The sequence below is a fragment of the Thamnophis sirtalis genome, unplaced genomic scaffold (assembly GCF_051295495.1).
Source record: "Thamnophis sirtalis isolate CommonGarterSnake01/CBP01778 unplaced genomic scaffold, rThaSir2_p1.2 scaffold_1, whole genome shotgun sequence".
NCBI classification, from domain to species: Eukaryota; Metazoa; Chordata; class Lepidosauria; order Squamata; family Natricidae; genus Thamnophis; species Thamnophis sirtalis.
In genome coordinates, this window is record NW_028261381.1 from 141997696 (window position 1) to 142011887 (window position 14192).

Genomic DNA, 14192 nt, shown 5'->3' on the forward strand with positions numbered 1-14192 from the left:
TTCTTATAAAGTTTTGTTCAAGTCAAGCTTGACTTGTGGTGATTTCATGTCCACATAGCTTTCTTGTCAGCTACACAGTTATAGTTTGCCTTACATCTTGTGTTTTGTCTTGTTTTTGACCTCTTTGTTAGCCCAGGTATTACTAGGAAATCCCATTCAGGTTCTAAATAGGCTGAACACCATCCATTTACTTGGGCAAGTGGCATTAAAAGGCAGATTACCTCTGATATGTGAAGTTATTTTAAAGTTCCATTACTTTGCTCTGTGATTAAATTTTTTCAATAAAACCAATCTTGCTTTACATTAATCTTACATTATCATATATTTTCCTAAAATTTGCAATAACTAATTTTATTTTAATTAACTGTTTAATATATTATCTCTTCAGAGTAAGTGGATTGCAGCAACAGGCATGCGGCTTCTTACCTCTATCATACTAGGTAACATAGGTCAGTCGTACATCCTGTATAATCTCAGTTTTTTTTCCTTAAACAGCCATACTAAATGAAGTTTACATTAGCTTTAGCCAAATCATTCTAGTAAAGTCAGAACTATAGGTTTGTGATTTCCTGTTGGCTTGGGGGGGGGGGAGGATATTACTGCCTTCACATGCATTAGTTAAAAAAAAAAAACTGGTTAACCAACAGGAATTAGATCTGCTTATTGTCAGCTATAGTAAAGAAAAAACTCATTTTTTCCCATAGCTTCCCCAGCTGTAGAATGCACTGCTGAAGTTCTGTGTGACTAGTGTGATCTATTTTGCTTATAAGCAGGTATTGTGGTTCAGCTGTGTTTGGACTAATATTACAGATACGTAATTTGGAACTTGTCTGTTGACATAGGTTAGAGAGAACTAGAATGATAAATTGTCTCATCCTCTTCAATACCAATATCTGCTTGCATATTGTTTAATGTGATTTTTTTTTCTTGGCTTTCATTCTTTTTTTTTTCTGCTTGAAGAAAAAACATGAAACTATATGTCTATTCAGGACTGTTTCCCAGGAGGCTTTGATGAATGAGACATTACAGAAAACTTTGAGAATCCTGTTGGTCTTCTGGGACAGATTTTTTTGTTTCTCTGGAACAGTGTTTCTCAACCTTAGCAACTTTAAGATGTGTGGATTTCAACACATAGAATTCACCAGCCAATATGCTGGCTTGGGAATTGTGGGAGTTGAAGTCCACAGATCTTCAAGTTAAAAGGTTCAGGGAACACTGCTTTGGAGTATGGTGGAGCAGGGGGAATGATGAGGGATATTGGAGAGCCAGTTTGTTGTGACGGTTAAAGGTGCTGTCTTAGAAACCAGGAGACGAGAGTTCCAGTCCTGCCATAAGCATGAGAAAGCCAGCTGGATGACTTTAGTTCAGTCGCTCTTCTCAACCAAATCCATCCCATGTGGATGTTTTTGTGAGGAAAATAAAAGGATGAAGAAGAGAATTATGGATATTTGGTGCCTTGGTTTACTTATTCCGTAACAAAGGTGGGTTAAAAAATCTAATGAACAAAATAAATAAAACACCCTTGGTAGTGGTGATGGTAATATAGACATATGTGCACAACTTGTGAGCTCTCAAAATAACATGAAGATGCCTCCACCATACCAGGTCTCTTGATCTTGTATAAGAAAAACAAATATGCAAGTTACTGAGATATTAAAAAAAACAGGACTTATTTAACAAAAGGAAAATAAGAAAAAACTATTAAGTCTCTAAATAACAAAATCAGAGCAGTGGAATCTAACAGAGTAAGGAAATAATTCTAAAAATTATTCTTCTTTGTATACGTCAGGAGCTAAGTTGGAGATAATTGCAGTTCATTTGTTCAGTTAATAGTGGAGCAGCTTGTCATTGTGGGGGAGGGGCTATTATTTCAGTCCTTCCCTTGGATGGCTTTATGTTTTTTTGGGATGCCTGTTTCTACTTTTCAGAATCTCTTTCAGTTATTTGCATTAAAAAATTTTTTTTAAGGACATCCACTTCCTGATCATCTAAGATCAAAACTTGCTATATTTCAAGCATTCCAGAAAGGCTGAATGCACAGTCTTAAAGCTCTCTCTCAAATTTCAGATATATTGGAAATTTTTATTTGACTGCAAATGCTGACACCAACACATTAGAGCAGAGGTGGACTGCTACCAGCTCAGACTGGTTCAGGTGAACCGGTCGTTCCAACATCAGCTGGGCCCACCCACCCGCTCCGATGCTATCCCGTCCTATACATCTCACTCTCTGTCTCGCTCGCCCCGCCCTCACAGCCCAGCTCATTTCCACATCTAGCACGCTCTAATCACCGCGGCTGCCCGAGAAATCTGTTTTCGAAGCTACGCACTCACAATTTCAGTTTGCTAGGCGAACCGGTTGTTAAATTATGTGAAGCCCACCCCTGTATCAGAGGAGGCTGAACTGTTATCATATAAACTTAACTAACCTTTGCTTTACAGAAGCAAAGGGAAGAAAAAGGTTTTATGTCATTGTAGAAGAACTTTGTGAGGCTTGAGAGAATATGAAGATACAGAAAGGTCTTTCAGCTTTCTAGCACTATGTATGAGAAAGACCCTGTTTTCCTCATGTAGTTAATGTAAAAAGTTGCTTCACATTGTTAACTGTCTTAACTTTAATTAATTTCTTTACTGCCTGGTCAGAATTCTTCTGTACAGTCTTGAGCAGACAATACTTTTTACAGTCATGGAACTATCACAATGTTATTTATATCCTATGGTAACTGAACCAAAGTTTTGCATGCCACAGTGATATACTGAATTACAAACTTGGGCAAAATACTTTTGTGTTTTGGTGTTATAATTTGGTCTAAAATGATGAGGGTTGGGGTGCAATCCACCAGGAACATCTTTTGCTCAAAATGAATGAGAATTATGATGCTGTGACTCATTTCCTGCCAGATGTGAAAGCAGATCTATAGCTGCTACACAAACCATCAGCCCCAGCTCTTCCTCCTTCTCCCCTTTGTGTGGCATCACATTATTTTGGTACACAATTTCATTGCCTTTCTTCAAATTCACTGGGACTTAGGAAAATCATTGCTGAATGATATTACATCATTTTATACAAACCCCCAGACATCTCAAAGCAGCAATACAGGGCAGCTTTTTTGCAGCAATCTTACCATCTACCGTAATGTCTCATTCAGTCCCCAAAGAAATTAGACTGGGTAAGATTGATTGTGCTTAAAGTGCCATGTGTTTCTAAAAACTGTCACTTACTTAAAACAAAAATTGTAATCCCAGCAGTCATCATTAATCATGCAATGTAGTACAAAATATATATTGTTAAATGTCTGTATTTTGGATCATTTCCAGAGGAATCCTTCACTGTTTCCTTTTTCTACACCAAGATGATTCTTGCCAAGTTTGTGATTTAGGAGAAATATGTTCTAAGTACTTGGTTGGCTTCTTCCTGAGAATTACACATACCCATAAGACCTTTAGTAGTTCAAAAGTTGGAATTTAGCTGCTTGGTATACTACTGTGTTTCCAAAAGAAAATAACAGGGCCTTATTTTCTTTTGATTCCCCCAAATAAGCGTTTGGCCCTATTTTCAGGGAGGTATTATTATTTTTGAGGTGCAGGAGGCGGCAAGCATGGTTACTTCATGGCTATTGCTTATGTTGCAATATTTTGGGGGAGGACTTATTTTTGGTGGAGTGCTTATTTAGCGCATGCACTCAAGAGTCCAATTGGGCTTATTATCTGGGGAGGTCTTATTTTGGGGAAAACAGGGTAGAAACCAGAAATCCAGTAATTAGAATAGAAAGCTCACAACTGCAAACATAAGCTTCAAGAATATAATTCCTTCTAACCATCACAGATTTTTTTTTGCCATTAATACAAATATACATGAACTAAAAAAAATGGAGATATTTTCCTATCACTTTTGATAGCTCTATCTACTTTGTGAATTCTGGGGGATTGATACCCAACACATTTATATAGGACCAACTTGGATGGCAAGTATTGATTAGTATAGACACCATGATAGGAGTCTTTGTCAAGAGATTATATGATCAGAGCCGAGGTGGCGCAGTGGTTAAATGCAGCACTGCAGGCTACTTCAGCTGACTGCAGTTCTGCAGTTCAGCTGTTCAAATCTCACCGGCTCAGGGTTGACTCAGCTTTCCATCCTTCCGAGGGGGGTAAAATGAAGACCCGGATTGTTGGGGGCGATATGCTGACTCTGTAAACCGCTTAGAGAGGGCTGAAAGCCCTATGAAGCGGTATATAAGTCTAACTGCTATCAGGATTTTTAAAAGGAAAGAAAGGAGTCGTCGTGTGTGAGGACCTTTTTCCATTATTCAGCATGAAGAAAAACTTTCCTTTATCTGCCACTATTGAGCCTAGTAGTAGGAAATGCAATATACAGGCATGCATAGCTCTCTGACCCTTTTCTTTTGGAAAGGCTTCCAATGTAGACTTGAACTAGGATATCATCAGTCATTGCTCAACACTTTGACTTCTGTACTATACTGGCTTTTCTATAGCATTAGAGTCAAACTCAATTTCACTGAGAGCCACATCAGAATTGTGTTTGACCTTGGGGATGAGGTGGGCATGTCCAGGGTAGGCATGGCCAGCTTGTCCTCACTCGTGTCAGGGATGTTTGTTGGGGCCCAGTCACTCTGCCAGCGAAAACAGACTCCAGAGCCCCATTTTTAGTAGTGATGGCATCCTGCTGCCCTCTGCCAGTGAAAATGGAGCTCATGGAGGCTATACATGCCACCCCTGAGCTCCAGAGCCAAGGTGGCGCAGTGGTTAAATGCAGCACTGCAGGCTACTGCTAGATCAGCAGGTCAGCGGTTCAAATCTCACCGGCTCAGGGTTGACTCAGCCTTCCATCCTTCCGAGGTGGGTAAAATGAGGACCCAGATTGTTGGGGGCAATATGCTGACTCTCTGTAAACCGCTTAGAGAGGCCTGAAAGGCCTATGAAGCGGTATATAAGTCTACTGCTATTTTCACTGCTAGTGGGCAGCAGGAGGCCATTGCAGCTGATAATAAAGCCTGGGAGGGCCATAAGCAGCCCTCCTGAGCTCCATTTTCACTGACCAAGGCACTGCGGGCTGGTCCTTTGCTGTTTCTAGGGCAGCCCGGTGAGCCAGATCTAAGCATCCCATGGGTCGGATGTGGCTCCCGGGCCTTGAGTTTGACACCCCTGCATCAGAGTATGGCAGATAATAAAAATATCATTTCCCCCAGTATGCAAAGAAATATTTGCCAGGATAATGTTCTGAATTTTTCTTATTGATATGGGTGTTTATGGTGTTGTATGGAATATGATTTGTTCAAAAGGTAATTTAATTTGAGAATACTCACGATGTGAGTAATCATGACATGTATTGATAGAAGGACTGTCATAATTTCATGATATAATCCTACCATCTATTGTGAGCTTTTAAATAAATATTAGCATAAATATTAGCGTGAGAGTGGGAGCTCCTGAAGCAGTGTAGAAACAGGCTTTTAGACTTTTATCATGAGAATTTAGCAGAGGAGAAATTGAAATGTAAAAAGGCATTCTAGTGTTGTGAGTCTGGTAATAACTTGTATATACAGTCTTGCCTGGGTTGAGTTATAAAAGAAAAACAAGAGGTTTTTTAAATCTGAAATTAGAACCCAGCAGTACGTAATGACATGGCTTATCCATTATAAACTCCACATTTGTAGCACTATAAGAACATAAGTGTCATCTTAAACACCAGTGACCCATCAGGATGGCATTCTGTGCCCACATTGCCAAACCAGATGCTTTCCCGATGCCCTGTGATGTTAACCGGAGAGTGATAATCTTTTCTTGCTATTTGAATATAGCAGTCAATATTTAAGGGAGTGGTAAACAGCTCTTTAGACTACTAGCCCCTGATAGCCAAATCTTCCAGGCCCTTTTAAAAATATTCTAAATTGGTAGCCATCACTGCAATTGTACAATGAAATTATACATTGTTTAATGATATATATTCGTGTGTGTGTATGTGTGTGTGTGCGCGCGCTAATGTGTCTTTTGGGTAGGGGGGCTTTTCATTCTCTATAATATACTCTTTTAGATATGTAGACAATATTCCAATATAGTCACTATGATTTAGCTAAGAGGATTGCAATAGCTTTATTTTAAAATCTCCAAATTTTGTTTCCTCCCGGTTACATTCTAAGTTGATATTTTCTTTGACTTATTTACCATGACTCAAGAATACTTTCCCCGATCAGCTGCTCCCAACTGCCAGCAACTTTCAACCCATTCATTAATGTATGAAGTTTGAATTTTTTTCTGCTGATGTACATTACTCTGCGTGGAACCACATTTGACATCTGGCACTCATTCATTCATATAGTTTGGATAAATATTTTTGGAGCTCTTCGTTGTATATTTTATTTTCCTCTTGTGATAAATTTTTGTAGTGTTGGCCAATTTGGCTACCTTTGTGCTCAAATGTAGTAACAAAACAAATAAAAATGTTCTGGCCCCAATGTTCAAGTCTCTCCCGTATACATTGCAGAGCATTAATTGTAGTTTTGCTAGATTAGCTGTTCCAGGTCTCCTACCAACAACTCCACTAGATTAAATTGGAATTCTAGTCACACTTTTATATTGATCAACATTTACTTTTCTATTTTTAGAATTATTTTATGATTGCATTCTTCTATCCTAGAATGCAATCTCTATGTCAAATACAGTATAAGAGGATTATAACTTAAAGTGCTTTTAATCTTAACTGTAGCACTTTTCATTGTTTTTTTAAAAACATTCTTAGCCTAAAAAGTAGATTAGGAAGAAAGTTATAGAACAAGAAAAGGAAAAAAATAGTTGTCCTTTTATTTCTCTGCTTAGAATTACTGTTAATAGTTTGCTTAACAAGTATTCACTATTGCTATTTAAGGCACTGACGTCAGTAGTGTAGTACAAGAAATATCTTATTTCACATAAAAAGTCTTTTTTCATTTAAAAAAACAAAACAAAATGAAGTTTCTATATAGAAGATTGGCTAAGAATTGTTTTGGTTGGTTTTTATGTCTATGAGGTGTGATAATTTAAATTGTTAAATTACTTTTTTTATATGTGTATAATTAAATGAGGTTAAATTTCTTTGATTTAGCTGGCAGCAATTTAAAAAAATGCTTTTCATACAATTTGTGTGATGGATGTACACAAACTGGTATTTGTGCAATAGGACTTTCTGTACTTTTCTTCATTTGCACCGTAGCTCCAAAATTTCTTTGGTGATCTTTGGGAACTGGAAGGGCAAAAACAATCTAGTCTGCCATTCCATTTGTTCTACTGGCAGGTGAACTCAAATTCTTAAATCCTATAAAGAGAAGTTCTGCGGTGAACAGTCTTCTTAACACTTCCCTTGGAACTCATAATGTTTAAGTAAGGATGAATGGCTTGTAAGAAAATGGAGGTTGATCAAGTCCTGGACTTCAGATAAACCTATGAAACAGAGTTTTTTTCTACATGAGAGTTCTCTAAAAAAACTACAAGCAGTAGGCAAGATCATTTTTCCCCTCTGATAGTACAAACCAGTACAATTAGGCCAGCATTATAGAAATCTCTGAAGGCATGGAATTGGGTAGGGATCCTATTCTAGCATATAGTATGTATTTTGTATGCATACAGTCATTTTTAAATACTTTGTCTTACAGACTAGAGAGAATGTGTGAATCAGTCTCCTTTCATTTTCATGTGCTCATAAGTCTGCTTCATACACATTTGTTTTAGTCATCATTGGAAAAACAAAAATGAATTTGCATTTAAACCTGAAAATATTTGTTTTCCACTGACAGTGTATTCTTCTATGCATTTTATCCAAAACGTAAAATGTAGAGACTACAAGATAATGTTCAGATTTCCATTGGTGAAGTTTGAATTGAATCATTTCATTTAAAACGCAAATGTCTTAACATTCTGAAGCACTGCTAGTTCAGATTATAAAATGTATCACAGATCTTGTGCTTGTCTTTGATTTACTGTTTATTCTTATTGATTTATTTTTCAGTGAACAGAGTATATGCCAAGCCCGGGCATCAGTTATGGTTTATGACGATACCAGTAAGAAATGGGTGCCAATAAAGCCTGGACAACAGGGCTTCAGCCGAATCAACATCTATCACAACACGGCCTGCAACACATTTAGAGTAGTTGGAGTTAAACTTCAAGATCAACAAGTGAGTCTTTTTCCAGCCTTTCAACCATACAGGTTCTAAAATAGAATTCAAAGAACAGTGGTTGTTCTGTGTCTTAGAAAAAAGTATATTAGTGTGTGAATGTATATATAAACTTTTTTATTTTAAGAGTACATTCTTTCCTCTGTGGTTGAAATACATAATTTATGCTGAGCAAAGGACGCCTTATGCTGAAGTGGAGGCTGTTGCTCCATTTAACACAGAACTGTCCCAAGTGATTGCAATAAATTCTCCAGGGTTTCAGATAATTCCAGCATTACCATGAGATGCCAGCTTTTATATGTAGGATATTGTATAAATAAAGCATGTTGTATGTCCCAAGCTTTATACTCCCCCCTCCCATTTGCTTGAATGACTTATTTATACATATTGTTCTACTTCAAACCCCACGAGACAGCTTGTTTTAGAAGAAAACTCTTGTTAACATAATAATCTTCTATAGTTATCATTTGCTCTTTGAACCCTATCACCTTAATGGTTTTCAAAAGGCAAGCAAGTTGAAGCTCTCCACATCTTCATAAACAAGATGTTTCAATGAACTCGCAGGGTGTTTAGACCTGGCCTCTGCCCCCCACACACACCCTGTGAGGTCAAACACAACCCTGACGTGGCCCTCTATGAAATTAAATTTGACACCCCATATCTAATAGATGCCTGCTGTGTAGGAATTAAAAAGTTAAAAGCTCAAATTGGCTGGAAACCTATTGGCTTATCAGTAGTCTAACTTCAATAATGTGGAACCTACCAAACTGGTGTGGTTTTTTTTTGCAGAAATAAATTGGGCTACTTCTGTTTCAATTTCTGAGTTGTTCAAGGGCAGATCCGTTTTAAAGTATTGCAGTAATCTAAACACGAAGTGGGAATGAATCAAAGTTATATGGGCTTTCTGTTTCCAAAAGGATTGTGTTTGGCTCATCAGTCAAATTGGAAGATCTCTTAGCTAATCTTTATGTAATGCTCAAGCCTCATTGCCTCTTTGAATTTTTTTAGGCAGTCTACAAGAGTATTGTAATTGATGGTATGAAATGCTGCTTAAATGTACAATAGGACCAGGAGGTGTACAGTCCAGTTATATACTTTGACATAGATGATTCCACTAGAGTAAGCAATGTTGTTTCTCTTCAAGGCCTGCATAATGATTGAAATGTATCTAGATGACCCATTTCTGTTAGGATTTTCTGTAGATGAATCCCTGTCATCTTCTCTTAAAAAAAAAAAAGATTGGGCAGAAGTTCTGTAATATAGCTGAATGGAAGTACGCCTCCTTTACAGTAAATGGTTTCTCTCTTTCCATCAGAGTGGTATCACCTACCTTCTAGATCCTGCTGAATGCATTCTACTTAGGAAGCCAGTATTGGCATAAATCCAATCATGCTACAGAGGATTGTTTTCAGTTTCTTGATCTCTACAAGCTCAAAGGGATCTGAGATAATCTTGTTAGACATTACCCTCGTTACCTCATAAGATTCTGTCCAATTGGTGTCTATTTTCAATTAATGTAAATCATTTTATCTCAAAGAATCCCATAAAACTATTATGGTCAACAGAGAAATTAGCTTCTTTAACCAGGGCTACTATGTGATGTGAGTCTGGAGACGTAGGAAAAGCAGTGGGGGAAAAACACATTCCACTCCTTTTATGCCACTAAATACTCATACAATGGGCACTCACTGATTATCTTCTGCCAACATTACTATCTCTCTCTCTTTAGCTGCTTCATTTCTTGAAGCTTTGCAGAAAGGGAGGCCTTCAATCTGCAACTTGGGAAACCCTGCTTGTATTCAATTATGTTTAATGTCCTTGTTGAATCCCAGAAAACAGTTACTTGAAGGCTGGAAAAATTCCTAGGTGTCCCCAGGAAATCTCTTGGATTTATTAGGTGCCTGGGGAAGTGGGGCAGGCCATTTTAACCACCCCACTGCCCTCACAGAGGCCAGGCAAGGGGACAATGTGCATAATTGATTGGACTGTAGCAAGAGGGCTCATGGCAGACTCCCTACTTTCAGATTACATTGCTGATACATCCTTGCAGAATGTACATTATTTCCAAACTGATTTAGGCATTTGGATCTGAGGAGGAAGCAGACCTAGACTGAAAAGAGCAACATTTATGATATGGGGAGGGGGGATTAGGAGTCTGAGCTGTGAGGGCAGGGCAAAACAAAGAGTTGTATAGACTCTGGAGTCTCACTATTGGTGACTCTAGCAGTCACGGTTGAGATAAGCCCTAGTTCAGTTATAAATATTAGCTTTACGTGTGGTGGGGTTCAAGCTATAATCCCTAGGATCTGCAGTTAAAAGGATCAGATAACAGGTGTTGAGAAAGATTTCTTCATATTTGAGCTCATAGGAGAACAAACAATACTGGGCTAAATGAAAAGATAGAGCAATCTGATGCAATATTGAATTTGAATTGAATTGAATTTATTGCACTTATATGCCGCCCTTTTCCCCGGAGGGGAAAATATCTTTTAATATTTATTTTCTGCTTTTCTGGAAATATATTTGGGGGGGAGGGGAAACAAAATTTATTTCAAAAAGAAAATAAACTCTTACATAAAAAGAAAAACAAGTTATATAACACCTGACGATATAATAATGTTAAGATGATACATGGGTTTATGTGTATTTTTTTCTGCTAATTATTAGAATTATCTGCTGATTCATTATTATCTTAGTAGGTTGTTGTGCTTCCTTTTAGGCTATTTGTACTTCTGATGCAGCTAATTTTAACCCATTCATAAAACTAGATAATAAAATTATGCACTATTTATAGTAGTAAAAACATTGTGTGAAAATAATGGCATCAGATTAAAGCATATGTTTTTAGTGACTGCTCATTTCTTCTATTTCAATTTCAGGTAGTGATTAATTATTCAATTGTGAAAGGATTGAAGTACAATCAGGCAACGCCAACATTCCACCAGTGGCGTGACGCACGGCAGGTTTATGGACTGAACTTTGCTAGTAAAGAAGAGGCAACCACATTTTCAAATGCAATGCTATTTGCCCTAAATATCATGAACTCTCAGCAAGATGGAGGTAAGACAAATAATTATGATTATCAGGTCCACCATCACCACCTCTGTTAGCAAATTGTAGTCTGATATATAGTAGTACATATTAGAATCAGGATACATGGCTCATGCAGAGTGCAATATCTGCCCATTTTTGAAAGCAGATGAAGGCAAAAACCTTGGTATTTTTAAAATATACATTTTTCTGTTAAATTGTAAGAGAACACTACTGCTAGCAGTAGTGCATGCTACTAGCTGTCTCTGCCCCATGGGGTGGGGGTGGGGGATATGGATGCTCATAAAACAAATAATCCAAACATTTTTCATAGCTGAAATTTTACTGTTTCCATTATTATGAAGAAATGTGATACTTTTCTTTTTCTTGTTTTAATCCACCTGTGCAAGATCTATGTGAGACATGAGTTTGCCATGTGATGTTCAGCTTTGCCTTGTCAACCCCATTAGTTAGACCAGACTATGAAATTAATTCCACAGGTTGTTTACAATTACTTTTATTGATATTGACTGTAACAGTAGAATCTTGTGGTGCAGATTGTGCTATAGCTCTTCTTCCTTCTTATAATTTAATAAATCAGAAGGGTGTTTGTCTGAGTCACGTCCATTCTGGAATTAAAAAGAATATTTTGGCCCTTTTTACTAGGCTAGAATTTCTGCATATCCCCAAGAAGATCATCTTCCTTACTCTCTGTATGTTTTTATCCTAAAAGAAATGTCAACATGTGGTTGACCAAGGTGTTTACTTGTTGCTTTTCACATGCATTCAAGATTTCTCTTCCCATGCCATATAGCTTAATAGTTAAGTTAGAATAAATCTTAGCAATTTATTCTATTTTTTTCAAAAGCTAAATGCAATGGATACCCTTGCTACTAGGCACATTTTTAGCAAATGCATGAAATGAACAAAAATATGTAAAAATATCAGTGTGTAGAGCTTTTCCCATTTATTTGGTTATCACTAAGTCAACATGATTGAGTCTTCTCAAAGATGAAAAAATGTCCATATGTATTTCCTAAACTCAGATTATTATTTTATCCTATTTTGAACATTCGCTTTCTTCATAAATCAAACCCAGTACTTTATGTTGAGGTGTTTGTGGGATTTACTTTACATAGATCATCTTGAATGTTTGGCAGTAAATTGCTTATTACACCCAGACACCCACCTGTATGACTACCATGAATCTGAATTAATTTGGCAGCATAAAGTGTAATTAATTGATTAATTGGTCTGCTCAGGGGTATAGGATGAAAAAAGGGCAAATTAACACTGTATCTGCTGTCACCTGGTTCCATTTGTTTTAGATGTCACAGAATATTTTTGGAGCAGGGTGTTTTTGGGAGATCATTGAGTACCTGGGGATAGTGCTGGCCATTTTTTTTAACCATTAGTATTATCTTCATCAGTTTTATTTATTTTTTTGTTTAGATTCCCTAAGGAAATACTCTCAGTCTTTAATGAATAAGTATCTTGAACCATTAAATCAAATACTTATGCTAATTTAATCAATCCATCCCAGCATTTCTCTGCTGGACAATTCCATTGAATTTCTTATTAGTCTATACTAGAAGAAGCACAAAGTCCATAGTAAAACCTTTGGGAAAGACGTTTTTTAAAATGTCATTTGGAGGGCATTAAAATCCTGAGCTTTTTTCCTTGCTCTTCAGTTCTATTCATGTGACAGCATAGCTGTTAAAATAGAAGCTAAGCACAAGCCTTGTGACATCAACTGTCTCATCAATAAAGATGAGTCCTCTTTATATAAAGATGGCATTGGTATTGCAGCTTTAACATAAACTAAGTTTTTTTTTTCCTACTGCGCTGACACACTTTCCCAGACAGTAAATACAGATAGTCCTCAACATATAGCAGTTCATTTGCTGACCATTCAAAGTTACAGCAGCACTGAAAAAGTGACTTATGACCGTTTTCCACACCTACAATTGTTGCAGTATCCCCTGTTGTCATATAACTCCTTGTGTAGGTGTGGTGGTCACCCATGGCCCAGTGCATAACAGGGCATGCACAGCCACGCTGAACCACACAGGAAAAAACAAACTCCTAAAAGAACATAACATCCTGATAGTTCACTCTAGATGTGCCTTACCCAACGACGCCCAGGATTTGACCATATATAGACAGAACTTCCCTGAGCAGTAGATTAGCAATTGTAGTTTGACAGGCTGTCTTAAATCACATGCTGATTGCTCCTCCTGCCTTTGTCCTATCTCAATAAAAGGGGCTTCCAGACCCCAATCTGGGTCGCCTCATCCCGAGAAGGCTCGTGTCCGTGTCTTTTCTCAACATTGGCTTCATGAGCGACCCACGGGTACTTCACAATCCCCATAGTCACATGATCAGAATTTAGACACTTGGCAACTGACTCTTATGATGGTTGCAGTGTCCTGGGGTTATGTGATCACCTTTTGCGACCTTCTGACAAGCAAAGTCAGTGGGGAAGACAAACTCACTTAACAGGAATGTTATTAATTTAACAACTGCAATGATTCACTTAACAATTGTGGCAAGAAAGATTGTAAAAACAATAACGTAACTGTTTCACTTAGCAATAGAAATTTTGGGCTCAATTGCCTAGTAAGTTGGCGATCACCTGTATTGATCCTTTATAGTTGGATTTAGATTACTTTTCTCTGTTGCATCATAGTTTTTATGTAATTATGATGTATTGGGAGGCACATTAAAGTTGACCACATGAAGTGTTGCAGTATAATTCCAAGCCTCTGGTTGTAAGCAGTCCTCAAAATTTAAAATAGCAATATGTGAAAAATACAATACATAATTGCTGTACTAATGGGTGATTTACCTGGGGGCAGCCCACAGGAAATTTCTTTTAAGATGAACATCATTGCTTTTTTTTACTTTAAAAAAAAGCTTTAGTGAAGAGGTTTTTGTGCCCCCTATTTGAACAGTATGACTTTGTTAACTATTTCAAATTGATCCTACCAGA

At 37.4% G+C, this 14192-nt stretch overlaps 1 protein-coding gene across 6 annotated transcripts in view; it reads left to right on the top strand.

Annotated features, from left to right (window-relative positions):
- Positions 1 to 14192, top strand: part of EVL (Enah/Vasp-like) — a 164543-nt gene that overhangs the window by 86642 nt on the left and 63709 nt on the right. For all 6 annotated transcript variants that reach the window (XM_087726316.1, XM_087726298.1, XM_087726304.1 and 3 more), the window contains exons 2-3: positions 8002 to 8170; positions 11050 to 11230. In XM_087726316.1, coding sequence (XP_087582442.1) covers positions 8002 to 8170; positions 11050 to 11230 — 350 coding nt within the window. The remainder of the gene's footprint in view (positions 1 to 8001; positions 8171 to 11049; positions 11231 to 14192) is intronic.